Source organism: Takifugu rubripes, chromosome 22 (assembly GCF_901000725.2).
Source record: "Takifugu rubripes chromosome 22, fTakRub1.2, whole genome shotgun sequence".
Lineage (NCBI taxonomy): Eukaryota > Metazoa > Chordata > Actinopteri > Tetraodontiformes > Tetraodontidae > Takifugu > Takifugu rubripes.
Genome location: NC_042306.1, coordinates 7,597,042 through 7,618,647, shown reverse-complemented (window position 1 = coordinate 7,618,647; position 21,606 = coordinate 7,597,042). Strand labels below are relative to the sequence as shown.

Here is a 21,606-nt window from a genome sequence, read left to right as displayed (position 1 = left end):
AAGTTGAATCTAATCTAATCTATTTTTGCAAATGAATTACATATCCATGGTTCATTGGCAAATGGTTTTTCTTATTCCTATTTTAAATGTTTTTATTACAATTTTTACAGACACCACAAACACCATAAAGCTGTGTTGGTTTCTTATGTTATGAGCAGTAAAGGCTCGTGGCCGTCAGGACAGGAACTGAACAGTCTGCGCACCACGGCCTCGATCAAAGCGCCTCAATTTCCCAGACTACATTGCTCTTTCAGTGTCCGCCATATTGCCTTCACCTTAACGCACAGGCTGCATCGGCTCTTATACACAACTGAAAATGTAAGTCCAAAAACAAAAAGATTTTACGGAAGCTATAGATATGTAGCACCGCCGTTATATTTTCGTGCTATCATAGATCTTAAGCAAGTTTGGAACGTTTAAATACTTAAAGGAACGTACGGAATGTTCGCTTCTGTGGACTGGTCCGTCGGGTCTTTTTCTGTTGTTTTCCCTCTGTCACAGCTACAAATTACATCTACGACTCCCTCATAATGTTTAATATTTTCCTTCCTAATCATCAGCTACAATCTTTTTATTATATCTACTGAAGCGTTTGCTGTCATCCACCAATATAATGGCTAAAACATTCAGCTGCTTGTTGTGTCTAACGTTGGCGTATGAAGAAAGGATAGCTTCTGTTTTAGCAATTAGCATTAGCAATGTTTTCAGATTTTTGGGAAATCTGCGTCGTCGGCGTTATAATTTGTCTTCACTATTAATTAAATATCTGTTTCTTGAAGCGTCTATCCAAATCAATCACGTTATAACCGGGAATATCTATATTATCTGCCTTAAATTCGTTAATTAGAAAACAATGCTGTTGAGTTAATATGGTTTTGTCAATTGTATGACAGTGTTTACCGTAGCTGTGTAAAGTATCCTGTATATTCTCTGTTTTCTTGTTATTTTTAAGATTTGTCCGATAAAATACCCCCACTTTATTGTCACATGTATACAGCATGGTCACATAATCGATTGAATTTCCATTCCCCATCCTCCCACACTGAAATCGGTTCAGGGCCCTTTTAAAAGCTGTTCTAACATATCCGCTTACAGGTGTGATCTCCATTGCTGTAGAGAGAGGTACCCCGCACAACCTCTACATTGTAGACCATTTTGTAATCTTTACCTTGGTGGCAAAAGGTTTTGGAAAGATTTTATGGGATGACGTTATGTGAGAGTTCCGTCGTCATCTGTGGTGAACTCAATGAAATATCCTCAATATACTTTGAACCTATTGTTGGATCGTGCCAATGCTTTTTTGAAATATGCATTGAAATGGCACTGCCTTTGGGGCTTTTTCATATGTCTAAAATTAGGGTGACAATTGACAAATATTGTATTGTCTTTTATACATTTTTCCAACCCACGCCCTCTTGACTCTACAGCCTCATAATATTCTCCGCACAAATTTCTGTTTAGATTGTTTCACATTTAGTTATTTTTCTGACTTTATCTCTTCTTTATCTTATGTATAAACGCTCAGTCTCGATATCATATATCCATTCCACTTCTATATTATTTGTCCCTTTTCGGGTATTTTCACAAGATTAAATTACACACTCAGCAGCCCCTGTCATTGTAGTATTAATAGTATTAGTAGTAGTATTAAAAAAGACATGCAGAACATGTTGTGAAGCTGTACATGTGCATCTTGTACCACAGTGACTGCACTGAAATTTCAGTAATTGCACAGTATTATCAGGAGATCAGTGATATTACTCAGAAACACTTGGTGGTGGGAGATTCCAGAGCACCGCAGGAAACCCACACAGAATGATGTAGAGCTGTTATTTTCTGTTTAAAGTTGTATCTTCAAGTATTGAGATAAACAAATTTGTACGTTTTTAATAGATTTCAGTTTTTGTTTGTCTTAAATCTAAAATATTCAAACTTTAATTACTGATTTTCAATTTTTTTTCCCCTCAGATTTTCCTGATGTGTATATGTTAATAGATTCAAAGTCATCACTATTTTTAAAATTGCTAATTTTAGAATGACTCCGAATGTTTCCTTTTTGGCGTTTCAGTGCTGCAGTGATGACTCAGACGGTGCAGACCAACGGGGTTCAACCTCTCAGTAAGACCTGGGAGTTGAGCCTGTATGAGCTACAGAGAACGCCACAGGTAACAATTCGTGCTTAGGATCATTTGTGGAATTTCAGGTGTGTATTTTGTGTGCTACTCAATCTTGGTTTGCTGTTCAATACAACAGGAGGCTATAACAGATGGACTGGAGATAGCTGTGTCACCCAGGTCCTTGCACAGTGAACTTATGTGCCCCATCTGCCTGGACATGCTGAAGAACACAATGACAACCAAAGAATGTCTGCATCGCTTCTGTGCTGATTGTATCATCACAGCTTTGAGATCTGGGTGAGTGTAGTTCCAGTGTCGTCTGAAAGACTGGTTGAGGTTCTGAAGAACTCAGCGAAGGGTAGTCGGGTCACAGAATTAAATTTGTACTGAACCATACACACTAAATTGGCTACTTAAATAATCCAAGACAGTTTTCCTTTTTTAAAATGTGATATATTAAATATTAAATGTGATATATCTAAAGAAAACTGAAACAACGTTTATAATGACCAAGGCTTTTTTCCATAACATTCATGTATTTCATTGTAGGAGAACGCTTGTGTTTCACCCCCAGAAATTTTGTCTGTTTGCTGTAAAATGCACTCAATCTTGTTATTTTAGTTATTTATGTTGAAAATATCTTTTACAGTAATAAAGAATGTCCCACCTGTCGTAAGAAGCTGGTGTCGAAGAGGTCGCTGCGTCCTGACCCTAATTTTGACGCCCTGATAAGTAAGTAATCAAGCTTATACAATGCAATATTGAATTTGATGTAAAGAATCAAATTAAAAATATTTTATCCCTTTTTAGGCAAAATTTATCCCAGCCGTGATGAGTATGAAGCCCACCAGGAGAGAGTGTTGGCCCGTATTAGTAAACACAACAACCAGCAGGCCCTGTCCCACAGCATAGAGGAGGGCCTGAAGATCCAGGCCATGACCAGGTAAGCCCAGCACAAATCCATTATCATATGTCTGCCACTATTTCCTGCTATAAACTGTTTGATTGTATGTGTCAGACTGCAGCGGGGAAAGAGACACACTGTGGAGAATGGCAGCGGAGCTGAAGATAATGGAGACTCCTCCCACTGTAGCAACGCCTCTGTCCACAGCAACCAGGCATGTAGCCCCCTCTCTGTCCATCAGTCTAATTCTGCACTCAGTTTACCATCTGTGACATTCATTTATATTCGTTCTTAGGGGAGAACAGTTTAACAGGTAAAAGTGCATTTAATCCTACACAGAATTGTTACAGGGAATAAGCAGTAAAATCAGTTGTCACAATTTACTTTTTGACATTGATACAACAAACCAATTGCTTAATATCTAATGGTAGAATATGGTGTTCCATTACAGGAAGAAATCGAGGATTTAATTGTATATGTTTATATACATTAAAAAATATGTTTGATGTTGAAATATATAAACGTGATTTTTTTTTAAATTTTATTTGGAGTTGAAAACAATATGACTTCATTTCAAGGTATTGTTGAAATTGACTAACATGAAATATTAATTACGTTGGCTGGGATCTGAATCGCTCTGCTCCTCTGTCCAGGAGGCAGGGCCCAGCATTAAACGCACCAAGACCAGTGATGACAGCGGCCTCGACATGGACAATGCAGCAGAGAATGGCGGCGGGGACTCTGTGAATGACAGTGGGACCAGTGAGATAGAGCTGGTGTTCAGACCTCACCCCACCTTGATGGAGAAAGATGACGGTCACAACAGGTAGCCTACAAGCATTGGCTTAAATGTGTTGTTGATTTGTTATTTACCAGTGTAGACATGAGTTGACAGCATATAACATTATAATCATTCCAGTTATGGATCCTTTTAGAGCTTCTGAATGTGTTTGCAGTGTGGAGTTTGTTCCTCGTTACATTAAGACATCTGGTAACGCCACAGTGGATCACCTATCGAAATACCTGGCGGTCAGACTGGCTCTGGAGGAGCTGAGGAGAAACTCAGACGCCAGTCCAGTCAATGTGGAAGCAGCTTCAGAAAAACAGTACACCATCTACATACCTACAGCTGGAAACCAGTTCACTGTGAGTACACATACATACATGCATACGTTGGGAGTGAAAATCAGTATTAACCCTACATGGATATCTGTGTTGACAGGTCCTGAATGGCTCCTTTTCCTTGGAGCTGGTCAGCGAAAAGTACTGGAAAGTCAACAAACCCATGGAGCTCTACTTTGCTCCCACTAAAGAGCACAAGTAGTCACACTCAGTATTTCACATATACACATTCAGCAGTAGGAAGTAAAGACACACATGGACTTGGCTACATCTGCACACGGCAGAAAGATGTGTGCATGCACGCACGTGTGTGTCTGTGTGAAGATGGTGAGGTGGGTTTGTCAAACCCAGAAAGGACTTGTAAAAAGCCCCTTGTTTTATATTCAGTTTGTGTCAGTGTTTCATTCTCTCCTCGTGTGTGTAGAAGGGAGCAGATTGGGCCAGGTTACAGCTGCTGCTTACACAAATACAACATACAGACATGTCGCCTGTAGATAGGCTGTACGGGATTCATCAGTCACTCAAGTATAGAATCACCATAGCAACTGCAGTGTCACAATATTCATGCATACTTCTTTTGGAACATTTATAATATTTCACTTTGCCAGGCTTCTCTCTGCATTGTGTGGTTAAATTTTGCTGTTATGATAAATTAATGATTCAGGACAAATGATCCTTGTTAGTCTAAAGATCCACTTGCTGGGTGAGGAAAAACTCATTTGTTAAGGGCCCTTGTTTTTCTTTTTTTTTTTGAGAATTTTAAAAAAATTGAATTTAAACCCTGGAGTTTATTGGTCTTTTTATTTTGTGAAACTAAAACTTTTTTAAAGGAAATTCAGAGTGTGCTCTTCAAAAAGATTTCAGTTTATTGTTAATTTGAGTAATCCATGAATAACATGTAACAGTTCCATAACAGCATTTGTTCTTACCAATAGTCCTCCTCACAGATGGAAACGGGGCCAGAGTCAAAGTTCAGGGTGCACAATTATAAGCAGTGTGGCCTAGGTGTGTCTGTACTGCAAAGAATTGCTAAAAGTCCTAAATTAATGAGAACATTTGATTATTTTTTTTTTAAGATCGGAAGAGGAACGACACCTCCACATATTGCTTTGGTAAATTAAAGGTACACGTTCTGTGATGTAAGTTTAATTTAAAAGGAAGTAAAATACCGATATACTTTTTGAATACTATATTTTTCTTGCTAGTTTTGTGTGAGCTATGCATAATATACGCAGACAGCATACACGTATATAACCCCATTTTTCTACTGAAATGGCTATGATACATCTTCATAATGTGCTGTAAACTACTTTGATCTGGAGTCTTTCAGAATAAAGGATGGCAAAAATTGATAAAACTGGGAACAAAGCACCTAGAAAGTGGAGCTCTGGTCCCTGCTGGTCTACCACAGTGCCAGTTAACACATGCTAACAGTCTAGCAGCAGGTTTAGCTGAAGTATGTATAGGTGTATGGCTGAGAACCTGTAGACACAAACTATCCTAATGTTCTTTTATAAATGTCTTTTGTAAAAGTGTGAGTGAGAGAGATGCAACCTTGTACAAAGTGCTCTCCGTCTTTCAAACCCTTTAGTCAGCACTGGCTCACTAGTGGGAGGTCAGTCAATGGGATATTTGGATGTAAATAATAACCTGCCTTCGTGTTGCCAGATTTCACATCACAGATTATGGTTTTATTTCCTTCTGAAGATGTGTGTGTTTCAGTCTCAAGTGTTACAAAAGAAGAGAGTGACTTGGCATATGGCGCCAGAATTGTTTTTCCTTTCATCCTTCACACTAGTTTGGAAGCAATGAACCAAATGTGAAGAACTGTTCAATTTAAATGAAGCTTTGTTAACTCCACATTGCAATGCTAATACTATACTGGAGGAGTTAGACCCAAGGAGCTTGATGAAGGAGAAGAGTCAACTGCTTTTATATTATTCTGCTTCTTAAAAACTCAAAACTTAAATCATATCACATCCTATTTCTGTAGCATTGTAACACCTGTAGGAATCGGTGAGCAGCTTTTCCCAATGAGGCTTTTGATTTTGGAATATAAAATTTCATATGCTGTTAAATGCGATGTCCCATATTAAAGATCGGTAATTGCTGATCCTTATGACTGAAGCAATTTTTGGTAATTTGATAATAGGTACATGAAGTAGTTACCCATTTGTCAACTGCTGCTCTTTCTTGGATTAGATTGTGCGTGCTGCAGTGGTTTATTTAGCAGAATAACTTCATCTTTTCTCTTGAAAGCTTTTAGAAACTGTTCTTCACTCCAGAATCATTTGACATGTGTGCATGGAAGGCGTTCTGCATCTTTGAACTCAGACAATAAACCTGCATTTTTGTGTTTAACTGCCCTATTTTGGCTGAATCACCAAGAGGTCAAAGTTCCTTGCCTAGCATATTTCCATTTGTGTCCACTTTGATAAAAAAAACACACAATAAAACTGTACTTCTGGTGTCAAAGAAAACTAGAATGCTCGTCACAAGGAGTAACCAATAATCAGATGTATGCACTTAGGATGCATCCTGAGGAGAGAATATTTCACTCATGGACACTTGCATGTGGAGCCTGATCCATTGATTCACACCACTGTCGAAGAGATAATTCAGAACATATCTCATTCCTCTGCACATTTTATTTCCTCCTCTTCTACAGTTTTAAACATTGAGACTTGAAAAAAAAATCAATAATTCTGAGAAATTAAGGTTGCACAAATACAAAATCATGTTTAAGCTTGGCTTTTTGAGAAATACTTAATGTTCTTGCTTATATTGGTTTAAGATGTAAAAAAAAAAAAAGTTTGACCTGAGACAGGTTCAGATAACAGCGTGATGGAAAAATCAAAATAATCAAGAAAGAGATATGGAAAAAGAACTCCACCCAGTATAAACAGGACAAAGAAAGGAGAGCAGGTAACAGTCAATTTCTCCACCTGAATCCGAGGCTTTAGAGGAAGAGGAAGGAGGAGTCAATAGAGGCAACATGGCAGCTGTGAAGCAGTCAGAGAAGCTAATGTAGACGGAGAAGCTTGAGAAATGTGTCTGCAGAGCTGGCACACGTGTAGGGTGAGGTGCCAGCACCACCCTGCATGACCGCCAGCATGCCAAAAGTCCATAGCTTCAAGGGAAAGTTCAGAAAAAAAAAAGAAAAGTACTGAGCCTCAGTAGAAAATGAATCCATGTCCAAAACCAGAAGAGGTTTGTCGCTGCTCGCAGCTGTGCTGCTTGGACAAATATTTACCAGAGAACAAACGGATTAGCCCTGGAATCATCACACAGTCTTCCTGGCAGTCATCACCCGAATGATGGAGCCCACTCCCCCGACCGCCAGGGCCTGAGGATGCAGAGAAACAAAATATCTTCACCATCCTGCTCAGGTGAGTACGTTCTTATCTTCGGTGAAGACTTCATAAACATGCATGATGATGCACACTCATGTTTTCACATTAAGAATGGAACATTTGGTCCATTCCAAAGGAAAATTTATGGGAATGATGTGCAAAAATGGAAAACACATAAATATGAAAAGGATTTTGAATATTTGACATGAATGACCCAGCAGTGTAACACCAGAGATTTAAAAATGGACACGGTTCACACCTTCTCGTGCCACTGCAGGAGGACAGCACTGCTGTTGTCTGAGGGTCTCTCAAAGCCCCTGTAGATATACTTCATTAGCAGGTCCACCCCGGCTCGATCCAGTGAAGCCACAGCCTTCTCGATGTCACTGCTCTTAAAACTGCTCAGCACCCGGACCACCAACAGCTCGGTTCGCTCCTACACACAAACACAGAGCTGATGGACTATAATAAAAGATAAAGCCTTTTATTCAGTGCAGTTATATTTGGATAAAGGAGGGGAGAATGGAGAGGGTAGTATGATTGGGATGCTCAGGTGCTAACAGCTTCTCCAGCTATGATGGAACATGGCCTCTAAAGATTTTATAGACCAGGAAAAGGAATCTGTTCTGGATTTTATTGGCAGCCAGTGAATAGAAATATGAACATTATTAGTAATTTATGTCAGCACTAGAGTTACCGAAATTTGCATCACTTGGAAGCCTTTCAAATTCATAATCAGAGGACAGAAAACAGTCCAGAGACCTGTCCCATATGTGAGCTAAAGAACAGATCCTGATCAAAAATGACTCCTCACACTCAACTGGAGAACTAAGACATACCACTTTAATGATACTGTAATTTAGTCTGCTCAATTTATATGGTTTACACATGAATTCACCTGCTAGCGCATCCGTGACGATGGTAACATAGTTGCCTTTCAATTATATACAGATATCTATCTTTATATTTACAGAGCGGATGCAGAAGACTATTATTGGGGACAAATAACATATGGAGCATGGTTGTGATTTAATTTGATCTTTGAATGAAGGAATGTAAAGATGATAAAAATTGATGTGTGGCAACAATCTGAACATCATTGCCAGGGTGACACAACAAAAAACACCTTGGTGTTCTGGTTCTTGGTATTGATTGGGGGATTCTTGAGCACAGCATGGAGAGCAGCATTCATGTTCCCTGTAACAGCAAACAGTTAAGGACTGCAACTTTCTAAATGACTCTAGCTTTTTCAGTCAAATATTTCTTCCCATTCTGATATTTTGACTATTTTGCAAAGCTTGAAGCAGAAACAGGTTTAAATAACAGAGGATGTTGACTGTCCCCAGGCAAAAGCAGTGCAGAGGCAGGCTTAGGCCTTATACAACCCGTTTTCTGAATTAAACATGGCCTTAGGGAGCTAAAGTATGAAATAGAGTTCCATTTTATCTGTTTAGGGATTAAGTTAGGGATTTTAAACAACCAACTTTAGTCCAAAACTTAGCTCGGAAAAGGCTAATAATTGATTAGAACCAGATCTTATATCTACCTGTGTACAAAATATCCTTCCTTAAAAGTTTGGTGCGCTCATAGAAAGGTAAAGATAAGACAAGAGCAGTCTTGATGTCCAACGACCCAAAAAAAAGATTTAAAAAAAAAAAAAGTAAAATAAAAATCAGCTGCTCCCCCAAAACTATACCAATACATATTGTATCCAAATTGACAGAGCCACACCCGTGTCTGAAGTTACACCCGGAAGTGTTCACTTAACAACACTTCCTGTCTAATATATAGATTACCACGGATAAGACCATATATCATCGCACAAGAATCAAGTTTTTTTGGTTTTTTTTGGGAGAAGGCCACGTACTTACAAGCACAATAAAAGCGCAAATTAGATACTAAAAAGTACATGTGTCTACACCCTGTCTATAAGCGCGCAGTTAGGACAATCGGTCCTAAAATAATCTGTTTTTTAAAATAATTTTCTGCTTCCTTATGTTTGAGCATTTAAAATAACGGAACGGGTTAAAGGATATTGTCTGAGCAAAGCGTCCACTTCTGCTTCGTCGGGACCACACTGGTTCTCTCCTCCGTCGTCTTCGTCCACAAACTTGTTCTCGTCGTATTCATCAACGTCTACTTTTCGAAATTTATCAGAAATTGTACTTTTAGACATGATGGGGTCGTGAATACTGCTCCTTGGCAGAACTGAAGAATCAAATAGAGGATGTCGGTGTACAGCTTTAACACTTCCTTGTTTCCTCACTACTTCCTCTCTTGCTAGTAGCTTGTGAGGCAGCGCTTGTGCATAGTGACGGCACCTAACGGCCTGGTGCGGGAAGTTCAACTTTGTTCCATGTTTTGTTATTATAATGGTAGGCTTATTTCCATTAACATATTATATACAGCAATATATAATGAGTGATACTTTAATTTTTTATACAAATTATAAAGAGAAACAAATAAAACCCAAGTAACATTACTAAGAACACAAAACAGAAAACATAAGAAGTGCATTACAAGGCTATCTCTTCTGTATAAAATGTAATATAGAAAATCTTAAGGGCAAATTCTGACCTTAAACACTTAAAAAAAAAAACTTTCAAGAGCAAAATAAGTAAGTCATTGCTCACCTTCCACTATACATACAGGGACTTTTCCCATTTGCATTTTATAAATTTTGCAAAAAAGTATCCTTACTGTTTGATGATTACATAATCTGTTTATTGCCATTTTATAGATTTTGGCTTGGGCTAAAATGTCAGAAAAAGGTAAGAACTGAATCCTGCATTTTATTGATTTATTAATAAACTGATAACCAAATATACCTCTTTCAAAATAAAAAGTAAGTTTATATCAATATTACATCAAATTTTCCTTAAATGCACAAAATTATCTCAAATACTTTCAATCTAAAAGGTTTGCAAAATGACATTTGTAAATTTCCTTCATCTTGTAACATTTCACTGCAGGACATATGTTTACACCAACCGTGTGGTAGATGTATGTCAGTTAAACACAACCAGTCGCGAATGTAAACTGTTATGGTTTTTGCTGTTGGCAGTGCTGTGGTTAAAGATGCTCTGTCCTTAACAAGGCAATTATATAGTGGCTGTGTGGTCTCTTCAGTAACACTAAAGTAGTTAGTTTCACCTCAGACCCCTGCCATTGTGAGCAAAGTGCAACTCCCAAACCCTGAAGACCACTCGAAATGCTGACATCAAGCTACAGAAGTGCTATACAAATACTGTCCTCTTACTTTACATAGAGAGAGTTCCTTCTACTCCTACACGGACCTAAAACTGACTTGAATCTGAATATTTGATTAATTAAAGCAGAGCTTTAATGTTCCTCTCTGAGTGCAGGAGAGACCATTAATGATCTTAGTGTATATTTCAGAGTTTAAACAGTGAGTGTGGCTGCAGCTGTCGTCCTTTCCTGCTATTTAGGTAAAGATCCTTGAATGTCTGGTGTCAAGAGGCGAAATCATGAGCTGAGCCGAGCCGGGGGAGTGAAGAGGTCGCCTGGAGTTCCTCCAGATCACAGTACAAACTCTGGACAAAAGCAGGATACAGGCCAACACCAGCAGCACCACTGAGAGGACAACAACCAATGAGCATTTCAACACCTTTAAAACTAATATCACTTTTAGGTAGTAAAATAAAAACTCACCCATGAACACAGAGTTTGCAGAGGGATCAGCTGGTATGTAGTGTTTCCAGATGTTTCCAACCAGTGCCACGATCACCACAGGGTAGACAGTAAGGATGTTTCGAACCCAACGATCCAGAACCCAGTTCTCCAGGATAAACCTACATGCAAAAATACACAGTGCTGAACAAATCTATGAGAGCACCTGTCATAAAACAGGATAACAAATATTTTTGAAATCTTACCATATAGCCACCTCTCCAAAGAGGATGCATAGAGACGCTGTGGCTGCGGTGCTGCGGTCCACTCCCCACAAGTGGAGAACCAATGTAAAATTGATGAGTGAGGCGATGGCAGTCCATGTAGCGTACAGGGCCAAACCATTGTGGACCTAACATGTCAACACACCAGTCATCAACAGAGTGATGACTAGTGTGACATATCCAACTTATGTAGTCAACAGATGGTTAATGAGTCACATGGAAAGGTAACTGGACATGAGTCGCACCAAGATACGAAGACAGGCCAGGTCTTTGCTGTGGTACATCTTCAACCACAGTCCATATCGATAGGTAGCAGAACAGCAGAAGAACAAAGCACCAAAGTTGGAAATGGCTATCATTATTAACACCACCAGTGCAGCCAACATCAACCTGCAATTCAGAGAAGTAGAAACCATAACAAAAAAAAAACAACCAAGAATGCCAGTATTCTGTATCGTGTACTGTAACGCAGTCATGGCAACCACAATGACACAACATCAAAAGTAAACTCGGGCATCCTTTACTGTCTAAAGTTTCTGTTCCAATCTGTGATGCATCAATAGTGAATCAGAACCGTCATTAGTAACATCTATTATCACACGTCCTAGTCTGTTCAGGATGCAGTGAGCACTAAAAGATTTCTAATAGCTTTGATACTCGTGTACTTCAGCCTCAACCCGAATATTAACAGGGACATGACAGGTCTCCACCCCCAGCCATCTCTGGTCCCAATCATCAAACCAAATATTTGTGTGGTTGAAGAGATAAGCAGACACAGAAGACATACTCTCTGTCCCACAGCAACAGCCATGTTATGTTCATCATCATGTTGATCACCCAGCAAACATAGAAGGCATAAGGCAGCAGACACTGGGCCCAGGACCTGGTTAGAGAAATAGACACTAAAATCATTAAAGTCATTAAAGTAAGAGTAGCATAACGTTGTTGATACAGTACCCTCTGAACACATATGAGGTGATGTATATGACCATAAGGGTGAGCCAGGTGTAGATAACGCCCCATATGGAGAAGGTCCAGCTAGCAGGGGTGATGTCTGTCTCATAGCGGGCTGACACATTGCCCGTAGAAGAGTGGAAAGGACCTGCAAGACAATTAAATATCTGCATGTTATTCTGGAAAATACCCATTAACATCTCAGTCCCCTCATTACATCAGTAGGTCTAACATAGATGAGGTTTTACAAAGGCTCACAGGCTGTAACATGAAACACATGAGTACCGGTATTAAAGTACAAGAGAGACCATTTCTGTCAAAGATGTGATCAGGGTTCACCAAAACCTTAAAATCTTTTTAATACTTAATACAAGGTACTTAACTTTTACCAAAATCTACACAGCAGTCATAATTTGAGTTTTAAGTTAATCATTTTTATTTCCTGTCCACTACATGCACAAGGCAAATGCACTTTATCTGATAAGTTCAACATTAACATATTTTATGGCTTACTAACAATAACAGTACTTAGTTTTCAAATTCAATACTGTCCCAAAATTGTATCTACAGTACTTCTAACTGTAACCAGCACATTAATCCTCTCTCCCATTATAACAGTCCATTTATCCTCCCTGTACCAATATAACCAGTCCATTTGTCCTCTGTCCCACTTTAACCAGTATAGTTTCATCCCTCCCACAATAATCATTTATCTTCTCTGTCCTACTATAACCAGTCCATTTATCCTCTCTGTCCCACTACAACCAGTCCATTTATCCTCTGTGCCCCACAGTAACCAGTCTATTTAACTTGGCATAAGAGAATACAACTGGTTAGTTAGTGATTTCAAAGACATTTCACCTCTTATCCAAGAGGCTTCTTCAGTTTTAAATTAGCTGGTGAGGACCCCAGTTATATACTGTGAAGATTTCTATGAACAGTCAATTTATCCTCTGTCCCACTATAACCTGTCCATTTTCATCAGTCCCAGTACAGCCCAGCCAAGGTGATCCCAGCACAAAATGCTATTAAATGCTTAAATGCTAGTGATGAACACACAAGGATTGTCGCTGCAGTAATTTAACTATATCATTTTAAAATTTACACCGAAGAGAAAACGCTTTTGTACAACTTGCTTCAAATAAGTAACCAGTTCAGATCAGTAAGAGACTTAACTTAAACAATAAGCAGACGCAGTGGGAAGAGGAAGTGATGGAGGGAAGACGCTGAAGTGATTTCAATGCCACACCCTGGCCCAGCCCGGATACGAACCAGAGGAAAACACTCTCAACTGACATCCCGAAGACTTATAAGAACATAGAAACCAACTTTACACTCATTCGTTTAAAGTTCACTTAGAGTAAATATAAAGTCCGTTGTCACAAGTCGGTGGAAAAGTAAAGTCCAATAAACTTGTCCGCTTCCACGGGACCAGCAACCGACAAAGAGTCACTAACTGGGTGGGAGTCTCCCAATGCTGTAACCAGTTAACCGAAATACACGGCTGTCGCGTCGTTTACCCCACTGACAGTACATCAACGTTTACGAACAGAACTTTTCCTTTTTGAAACGAACTTTTAACAAATTTGAACACACTTTAGCTCAGCCACAGATAAACAGAGACTCGATAAATAAAGCTATTTATAGCTCACCTCTTCCCGCACCAGCCAAAGCGTTCACCACCAAAACAGCCACAAAAAGCGCTGCACAGACGATAATCACAATGATCCGAGGTAGGCTATTCTCCTTCATGGTGTTTAAAATCGCTGTTCGGTCTGCAAGATCCCCACCTTCTCCGCCGTCCTCAGCTTCAGCCGCGATTCAGTCTCTGGACCCCAAGTGGGAAAGAGTTTATATAATGTTGTGTTCACGTGCTCAGCGTGAAAGCCCCGCCCCCTCCAGTCAACCAGTTATCTAACAATCTTCCACTGTCGGGCAATAAACAGGTTTATGATACATTACAAACCACTCAAAATTGCTTCTCTTTTATTTCACATTGGAGTTTATAAAACGTGCAAACATTTGAGATCTTTTACCACTACAAAAGTCATTTCTCAAAAATAAAGAAAACAAGTGGATTTACAATTTAAATCCTGAAGTCACATATTTTAGCAAATTCTGAAGATATTCTGTAAATTCTTAAAAAATTACTAGCAGGTTAATCTGATAAAATATAACAAAAAGTGGTTAAATTACCATACATTCTTACAGAACTATTCTTCTTACCACATTTGAAGAACAAAAAAAGCTTTCCTGATAGTCTAATATACACCCAGTCTAGTATTATCCTACCATTAACACATTACAGACAACAATGGGCTGTTGCTCATAACCCTCAATCAGAATTCTACCTGTACCCAACACACCCAGTGGAAGTTCCTGCTTCTGGGTGTGTGGAGGTCTGAGGCTGGCAGTCCTCACTCTCCGAGCAGCAGTGCTCATAGTCTTTGTGCAGGTTTAGTGATCCATACAGGCTTTCCAGTAAAACCAGTACTCTACTCTGGATGGAATCCACCTGCTCTACAGGACAATACTCATCGAGACTGGATCTAAGACAAAAACACATTAATCAGCCCAAATCATTTTTCATTGTGAAATAAAATATTCCAAAAGATTCTTGTATAGGTCTGCCTCACAATGATTTATAATCAGTAAATATTCAAAGTGTTAATGCTGGTTTGATAGCACATAACTATGAGTGTTAGCATTAGCAAAGCTATATCATCATTTTCAGAGTGTAGACAGACTCAAAACGGACACAAGACAGACTGAGACCATTTAAAGGCTCATGAAATCTTTACAGGTGTTTCAAGCACATTAGCTAATCACTGCAACACCACAAGTCTCCAATATTGAACTTCCACAGTACTCTGATTTTCTGAGACATTGGATTTTGGTTTTCCATTAGCTGAAAGCCCAAATCATCTAAATTTCAAACTTAAACCCTTAAATTATATAAGTCTGTATATACAGTATATGTGTGGAATGTTTTACTGTTGTAAATAATTTACTAAAATTAATCAAGTTTGTCCCTTCATATAAAAGTCAAAATGTCACCAGTCTCTGGACATCAAACTATGGAAATGTCTGGAACTTGGGACTAATAATATATAAAGGAACCTCCTAAATCCAGTGCAAAGCTCTATTTTATATGGTGGTTTATGGTAAGAGTGACTGTGTTTACCTGGACAAGGTAACCACGGTAGGTTTGGGCAAAGCTTTAAGGAACAGTCGTACAGCTTCAATTAATCTGTCGATCTCATCTTCTGTGCTGATGTGGTGAGGCAGCTCGACGGAGTCACAGGTTAAACCTGCCTGATGGACCTGAGAAAGAATACACTCAGAGGTTGAGAGCCTGGGAGAAGTGGAAAAACAAACATCTGAGGAAAAAATGATGGTGAAGCAAATGTTTCTAGAAAACAGCTCCGTGTCCAATCACCGAGGTCCATGTGCATTTTCATAAGTAGAATACAGCCATAACTGATGTTTAGTAGTTCTAGTTGTCTAATCTTAACTTAAATTGAACCAATTTTCAAAAGTATCTTATCTGATTTTCATGAAACTGTTTTTTCAATGAAGGATATCTAATGTTTAATTTGATTCAGTAGTGTAATAATTAAGAAATAAATTAAATCAACTAGCAGGTATGTCAAACCCAAAGGGCCTCTCTTTTTAAAAAATGCAGAGGTGCACGTAAAATTACACAACAAACTACAGTACATTAAATAATAATGGAAGATAAAACATGGCAGGAAACTCTTTACTGTGCAGACAAATAATTAAACTAGACAACAGGTGGATGAGTCAAAATGCAGGGCAAAGAAAGAAGCACTCGACATTGATAATGATTGAGTATTGAAAATGATTCATTATAATTAATTAATTATAAGCCTTTGCTAAAGACTTGATTAAGGTGTTTCAAATAAAAAACACAATTTTGAAATTACAAAAACAGTCACTGTTTAAAAACTGAAAGATTCCACACTCTTACCATTTCATAGTCAGGACACTGATCTCTCAACTTCAGACTGGAAACCAGTGAAGCTAAAGAAGCCATTCTACACAAAACACATAAACACCATAAATCCGTTGTCTACAAATTCAGCATGAAATGTAAGCAAATATGAGGAAGGTGTGTCCAGCCTCACTTTGAAAATTAAATCAGTGGAATTATTTTTAAAGCTGTGATGCTGGGTGTGTGGTGATATTTATATAAAATAGATTTACCCTGGGACACTGGCCCAGTGTGTAACTGTTTCTTCACTATCATCTTCCAACAGATCAGCAAAGGCTGCCTCCAGGTCTTCTAACTGATGAATACGATGATCCACACAGTCATCAAGCTGCTCCTGGATAAACAAACACACGCCTTGATTTAAAAACTCACTAGTGAAAACTGATATGTCTCCATAGCAGGTGGAGATATCAGGCAGAAATACACCATTTACACAAAAAACAGAGCACTGAAAACTGCTTGGCCAGTATTTATCAATACATGAACACTTTTCTAGAAATGACTGTGGCAACAATCTCTCATCTGCTGGAACACATGTGAGACTAAAAAGAGCTCTGCTCATCTTAGCATCATGTTTCTTAGCATTCAATCACCATACATGTTGTGCTTTGACAGAAACATGAGCATAAATACAGGATCTGACCTCATCAGCATCAGGGCCGGGTCCTCTGAAGCTGTAAAGCTCCTTCAGAATGGCATATTGCTCCTTAACAGACACAAAAGAGCAGAGGTTGGATTAAAATGGTCTGTTTTTAAAAGCCATTTCCCAGGGCAGGTGGGATGTGATCAAATGTAACATGAAAAAGAAGATAAAGATAAACATTTAAAGTCTATTTTTAGCTGGTGTAGTAACATTGTAGGTAACATTTCAAATGATGACTGTACCTATTGTATTTTCAATTTAACATTTAAATCAATCCAGTTCAAATAGTTATTTGACTGTTTCATATTGAGTAACCATCTATTTCTAAACCATAGACATAAACTGTAGAATTCAAAGAGGGCAATCTTTGTTTTTCTGATAAAAACTAGCTACTACCTCAAAGAGACATGATGTGTATCGGTCGCAGATACCTGTGTGTACAGCTCCTTGAACGGGTTCTTACATGAGAAGAAATCCAAATCGATGTCAAGGATGTACGGATCTGTTTCATGTAAGAGTGAGGATATTCTCTGCACAATGTAACTGGTAGAGCCTTCAGCATCGCCAGCTTCATCCCATAAATTTGTCCCATTGCAGCCACCTGTTGCTGGAGAGGCAAGACTACATCTAAACTGAGAGCAGCTCGCTTCACCAGGAATGTTCTCATCTATACGAGGCTTCTTGAGGAAAAGTCTGTCTGTGTCTTCACACAGAACTGCATGACAATGATTAAAAAAAAACAAAAAAAAAACATGTCAGCTAGTTGACAATTTATTAAATATTTGTTACTACTACAACAACTACTACTACTTTATTATTAGCTAAAATAAGACCATATTGACAAATGGCAGCATCTCATAAATATTTTAGATTTAATGTGAAAGTATGTAAGACTATTTTTCACATGCCTTCTGTAAACAATGTGCACACCTGATGTTGGCTTGTGACTTGCTTTGATAGGATTGACCTTGACTACATTCAGTCGGAGTGGTTTAGGGTTCTCCAAGTGTTCCTTTGAAACATACAGCCCATCACTCAAGAAGTAGTTTTCTGTACTTGTCAGCCTGTAAACACACAAGAACTGATGGTGTACTAACATGTGTCAAAGGCTAAGGTTGACCTGACTGTCCATTAGGTGAAATTTGGCAGCATGCTTTCAAATCCAATTACAACTGCAAAACCACACATCTTGTAAACAACACGTTAAGCACACATCTACCATCACCATGAAATGATGTGTTACACTAAGCCGACTGATTTTGTCATTTTATGTGCAACCGAAAAATAAATACAATTAATTCCAAGCAGTCCAAGTCCAACCAATAGCTTGAAATAGTACAAAGTTAAGTGTTGAACTACCAGATATTTAAAAAAAAAAAGTGAGACTACCTAAAACTGAGCAATGATGTACAATTTGGGGTTATACAAAAAGGTCCTGTTTAGAGGACAGTAAAATGGGTTAAAAACTTAAATCTGTTTCACAGCCATGGAGCTTGATAAAGTGGTGCTTGAACTTTATGGTACCATACACTCTTGAGCATTATTTGAACAATCTTGTCCAGCAAAACCATTGTCTTGCTTTTAAAATGCAGAGAAAAAGACAATTAACAATAGGAAAGACGCCTCTGCCACAACAGTCTGATGATAAGTGGCTTCAAGCAGTTGTAGTCAGCAAGTGTCAATTATCATACCTGATGGTGGTAGTGGAGGAGTCTCTTCCTATAATCATCTGGTGGTCTCCCTCTGTAATCTGCTGGGCCCAGTATGGATGCAACCATGCTACACTGGACACATGACCAGCATAAACCATGGGCATAATCCAGTTTTCTATACTCAGCTCACTGACAGGAGAAGAAGAGACAAAAAAATATATCTATACACTCAAAATTATATGGAATGAACCAAAACCAAATTTCTGTTATTATTACCCTTTAATCGAGTGGAAGATGAAATAATCTCTAAGTAAATATAAGCATGAAACACCCTTTTCAATGTTTTAGAAATATCAGTACATTACGATTTTTTTCTAACAATTTTAGAATGGAAAAAAAACACACGGCACACTGGAAAAGAATTGGAACCCAGAAGAACTGAGCTGTCAGATAACTTTGACCAAGGTATGAGAGCTTCATTAGCCTGATTTTTTACACTCGACTTTAAGAAGTGATGAAGATTTTACAGCTTTATCAATACCCAGACTAATCTGTCCAATCAGCACTCATGAAAATGATTAATGCCCACAGAACAGGAGGTTATAATATTTTAAGTTTTCCATTTCCTCAGTTCACAATAAAATTAAGAAGAAGCAGTTAACAGTGAAGGTCAAGACAAGATCTGAAAGATCAAAGAAAAATATCAGTGACACCTAAACAAAAATGCCCTGCATGGAAGAGTCAGAAGAAAACCTCATCTGTGTTCTGATTTTTTGAAAAATCAGCAAAGGAACATCTAGACAAGTCTGATCCATTTTAGAAACAGGTCCTGTGGAAGGATGAATTTCTCTTGAGGAACAAAGGACACAGAGTGTGGTGAAAAGAGCAACTGTACAACTGTTAATAATGCAGCTTGATCCATCAAGCACAAGTTGAAAAATAGCACCTGAGAAAAAGGAGAAAAGAGGATGGCAAATGGACAATGTTCCTAAACACACCATAAAAATCCACCATGGATCATCTCGTGAGGTACCAGTTGAAGCTTCTCACGTGGTCCCCACCGTCTCCTGAGCTAAACATATTGAAAATATGTGGATCAAAGAGCAGTGGTGGCCCAGAAATCTGACAAAACCTTTGTCAGAAAGAATGGAGGAAAATTCCTTAAACAGGATTCTTGGCTGCTGTAGAAGTCTTTACATATTTTGATATTGGCCAAAAGGGGCACTATTAGGTAGTTATGATGCATGGAGCCGAAACATGTGCCATGAGGCCTTTTCTATTTCTACAATTTTAAAAATGCAAAAGATAAAAATAAAAGATTTTGTTTGACACAAAGAGAATATGTCTATTTTTAGGTCTTTTAGAGCTCATTTCTTTTTTCACTTGTTAAACTGGTCACATTATCAGACTTAAATTTGCATGCCACTCTATATTCAAGAAAATGAACTTCAGTGAACTGTTGGGGAAAGTTTATTGGTTCTAATCTTGTTTTAACTGTTTATATGTGGCAGAACTAATTTCGATAACAGATATACTGACCATTTGAGCGAAGGAATGAAACAAATCACACCTGAAGAGCTTTTCCTTATCAAAGACCGTGTCAGCAGACATTTTGACTGGAATGAGCAGGTCTGGATGAGAATCTAAATGAACCAACTTGATATTGTTCTGTGGCAGGTGTCTTGATGCAATCGCACGATAAATGTGACCCACAACCTGGCAAATATACGGAAAAAAAGACATTAGATTAGACATAATCTGTAAAATGTCTAAGCATTATCTTAGAACTATTGAGATACGGTGAACAGAACTCATACTCACATCACTAATACAGTGATATAACTTTTATTAATACCTCTTTTAGCGCTGCTGAATATCAAGAAAACATGAAATATGTGTTCTTACCGTTGATAGCTCATTGACAGCTCATTGACACATAACGCCGTCAATTCAATATTCCTGTCAAATGTTCCCCATGCACCCACCAGCACAAAGCCTTAAGAATCTCATGCTGCATCTTGCAGATGTCCAGTAGCAATTTTCGGTATCAGGAAAATATTTGGGAAACTCAGGTGATAATCTGGAAAAACTGCTGTGAGGCGTCACAGTGGCTGCACCAAATGCCATAAACTGCTTGTTTATAAAGGAAATCAGTTGTCTATTAACATTTGTTTATGTGCTAGTTGTGATGAGACTGTGACTATGATATAAGGGATAAAAAATATTACTATATGGCCGAGTATACTTGGTGTTGAATCTCACAGAAATGAACAAATACGATGTCTTCATCATGACGTTGTTGTAGCTCAAGCACATATTCCCAGACGCAAAGCGGTGTGTAAACATATAAACGTCCACATTTTACGTTTGTGTGCTTCAAGAGAATACATTAGCAAGTTTTGTCTTAAGTGAAGCGTCGTTAGACCATATATTTGACAATATCGCGTAAAAGATTGTCAGTGTGGCAGGCTTACATCATGGTGGTCCTCCACTATCCATACTGGCAGCTCCTTATATAGTCTCTTAAGTGGCACACCACTCATAATGACAGATAATGACAAATAATTTAGCTTTCCTAAACAGTTTTTTTTAATATATCCGATGTCTTCAAAAATCGTTTACCCTGTGTGAGCAAGTGATTACTTAAAGCAACACGACTATTGTTTTTCCATACCGGTTAAGACTATACCACGCCCACTTCCGGAGTACGGAAGCTGCGAAAAGCGGTTGCTTTTACGGAAAAGGATGCAGTTTTGCTTCATTTGTTACGCAGACAGATGCACATAGTATATGCACAAAATCAGATTTCAGGTGTGAAAAAGACTGTTGAAAAACTCCTGCCATGTACATTTCCTTTCAGATAGGGCTGGTTCGCATCTAACCTAAATGTGCTAAGGTCTGGTCACTGAGTGAGGGGTTAAGACAAACAGTG

The 21,606-nt window shown here is 38.5% G+C and overlaps 4 protein-coding genes across 9 annotated transcripts; 1 reads left to right on the top strand and 3 right to left on the bottom strand.

Annotated features, from left to right (window-relative positions):
* Positions 1–180: 180 nt before the first annotated feature.
* rnf2 (ring finger protein 2) lies at positions 181–6,504 on the top strand. Its single transcript, XM_003975494.3, has 9 exons — positions 181–318; positions 2,069–2,165; positions 2,254–2,414; positions 2,767–2,849; positions 2,928–3,060; positions 3,136–3,235; positions 3,675–3,847; positions 3,978–4,167; positions 4,244–6,504. Exons 2-9 carry the CDS (start codon positions 2,079–2,081, stop codon positions 4,343–4,345), a joined length of 1,029 nt encoding a protein of 342 aa, XP_003975543.1. The 5' UTR covers positions 181–318; positions 2,069–2,078; the 3' UTR covers positions 4,346–6,504.
* Positions 3,327–9,803, bottom strand: LOC101062581 (actin-related protein 2/3 complex subunit 5-like). 2 transcript variants are annotated; one of them, XM_011616361.2, is made up of 5 exons: positions 9,533–9,802; positions 8,623–8,695; positions 7,756–7,932; positions 7,397–7,489; positions 3,327–3,762 (listed from the first exon to the last, which is right to left on the bottom strand). In XM_011616361.2, exons 1-4 carry the CDS (start codon positions 9,670–9,672, stop codon positions 7,427–7,429), a joined length of 453 nt encoding a protein of 150 aa, XP_011614663.1. In that variant the 5' UTR covers positions 9,673–9,802; the 3' UTR covers positions 3,327–3,762; positions 7,397–7,426. The 2 variants fall into 2 exon arrangements, with proteins under 2 accessions (XP_011614663.1, XP_011614664.1); XM_011616362.2 differs by lacking the exon at positions 3,327–3,762 and adding an exon at positions 6,770–7,273 and having other exon boundaries at positions 9,533–9,803.
* A 395-nt stretch (positions 9,804–10,198) lies between these two features.
* LOC101071165 (uncharacterized) lies at positions 10,199–14,216 on the bottom strand. Its single transcript, XM_011616354.2, has 7 exons — positions 14,017–14,216; positions 12,368–12,512; positions 12,198–12,293; positions 11,656–11,800; positions 11,393–11,538; positions 11,169–11,308; positions 10,199–11,090 (listed from the first exon to the last, which is right to left on the bottom strand). Exons 1-7 carry the CDS (start codon positions 14,114–14,116, stop codon positions 10,942–10,944), a joined length of 921 nt encoding a protein of 306 aa, XP_011614656.1. The 5' UTR covers positions 14,117–14,216; the 3' UTR covers positions 10,199–10,941.
* A 117-nt stretch (positions 14,217–14,333) lies between these two features.
* Positions 14,334–21,375, bottom strand: c22h5orf22 (chromosome 22 C5orf22 homolog). 5 transcript variants are annotated; one of them, XM_011616358.2, is made up of 11 exons: positions 21,149–21,375; positions 20,214–20,390; positions 19,673–19,746; positions 18,714–18,863; positions 17,953–18,086; positions 17,454–17,629; positions 17,023–17,085; positions 16,592–16,713; positions 16,356–16,422; positions 15,549–15,688; positions 14,334–14,913 (listed from the first exon to the last, which is right to left on the bottom strand). In XM_011616358.2, exons 1-11 carry the CDS (start codon positions 21,215–21,217, stop codon positions 14,712–14,714), a joined length of 1,374 nt encoding a protein of 457 aa, XP_011614660.1. In that variant the 5' UTR covers positions 21,218–21,375; the 3' UTR covers positions 14,334–14,711. The 5 variants fall into 5 exon arrangements, with proteins under 5 accessions (XP_011614660.1, XP_011614657.1, XP_011614659.1 ...); XM_011616355.2 differs by having other exon boundaries at positions 14,336–14,913; positions 17,454–17,737; XM_011616357.2 differs by lacking the exon at positions 19,673–19,746 and having other exon boundaries at positions 14,338–14,913; positions 17,454–17,737; positions 20,245–20,390.
* Positions 21,376–21,606: the final 231 nt, after the last annotated feature.

Coding starts and splice junctions, on each gene's coding strand:
- rnf2 (XM_003975494.3), top strand. CDS start 2,079: ATGACTCAGACGGTGCAGACCAACGGGGTTCAACCTCTCAGTAAGACC. Junction 2,166..2,253: donor AGCTACAGAGAACGCCACAG/GTAACAATTCGT, acceptor TCAATACAACAG/GAGGCTATAACAGATGGACT. Junction 3,061..3,135: donor AAGATCCAGGCCATGACCAG/GTAAGCCCAGCA, acceptor TGTATGTGTCAG/ACTGCAGCGGGGAAAGAGAC.
- LOC101062581 (XM_011616362.2), bottom strand. CDS start 9,672: ATGTCTAAAAGTACAATTTCTGATAAATTTCGAAAAGTAGACGTTGAT. Junction 7,933..8,622: donor CCAAGAACCAGAACACCAAG/GTGTTTTTTGTT, acceptor GTTTGTGTGTAG/GAGCGAACCGAGCTGTTGGT. Junction 7,490..7,755: donor TCCTGCAGTGGCACGAGAAG/GTGTGAACCGTG, acceptor CTGCATCCTCAG/GCCCTGGCGGTCGGGGGAGT.
- LOC101071165 (XM_011616354.2), bottom strand. CDS start 14,116: ATGAAGGAGAATAGCCTACCTCGGATCATTGTGATTATCGTCTGTGCA. Junction 11,801..12,197: donor CTGTTGCTGTGGGACAGAGA/GTATGTCTTCTG, acceptor TCTGAATTGCAG/GTTGATGTTGGCTGCACTGG. Junction 11,539..11,655: donor TGGCCTGTCTTCGTATCTTG/GTGCGACTCATG, acceptor TTGACATGTTAG/GTCCACAATGGTTTGGCCCT.
- c22h5orf22 (XM_011616355.2), bottom strand. CDS start 21,217: ATGAGTGGTGTGCCACTTAAGAGACTATATAAGGAGCTGCCAGTATGG. Junction 18,087..18,713: donor TCCTCCACTACCACCATCAG/GTATGATAATTG, acceptor GTGTGTTTACAG/GCTGACAAGTACAGAAAACT. Junction 17,086..17,453: donor TCAAGGAGCTGTACACACAG/GTATCTGCGACC, acceptor GTGTCTGTTAAG/GAGCAATATGCCATTCTGAA.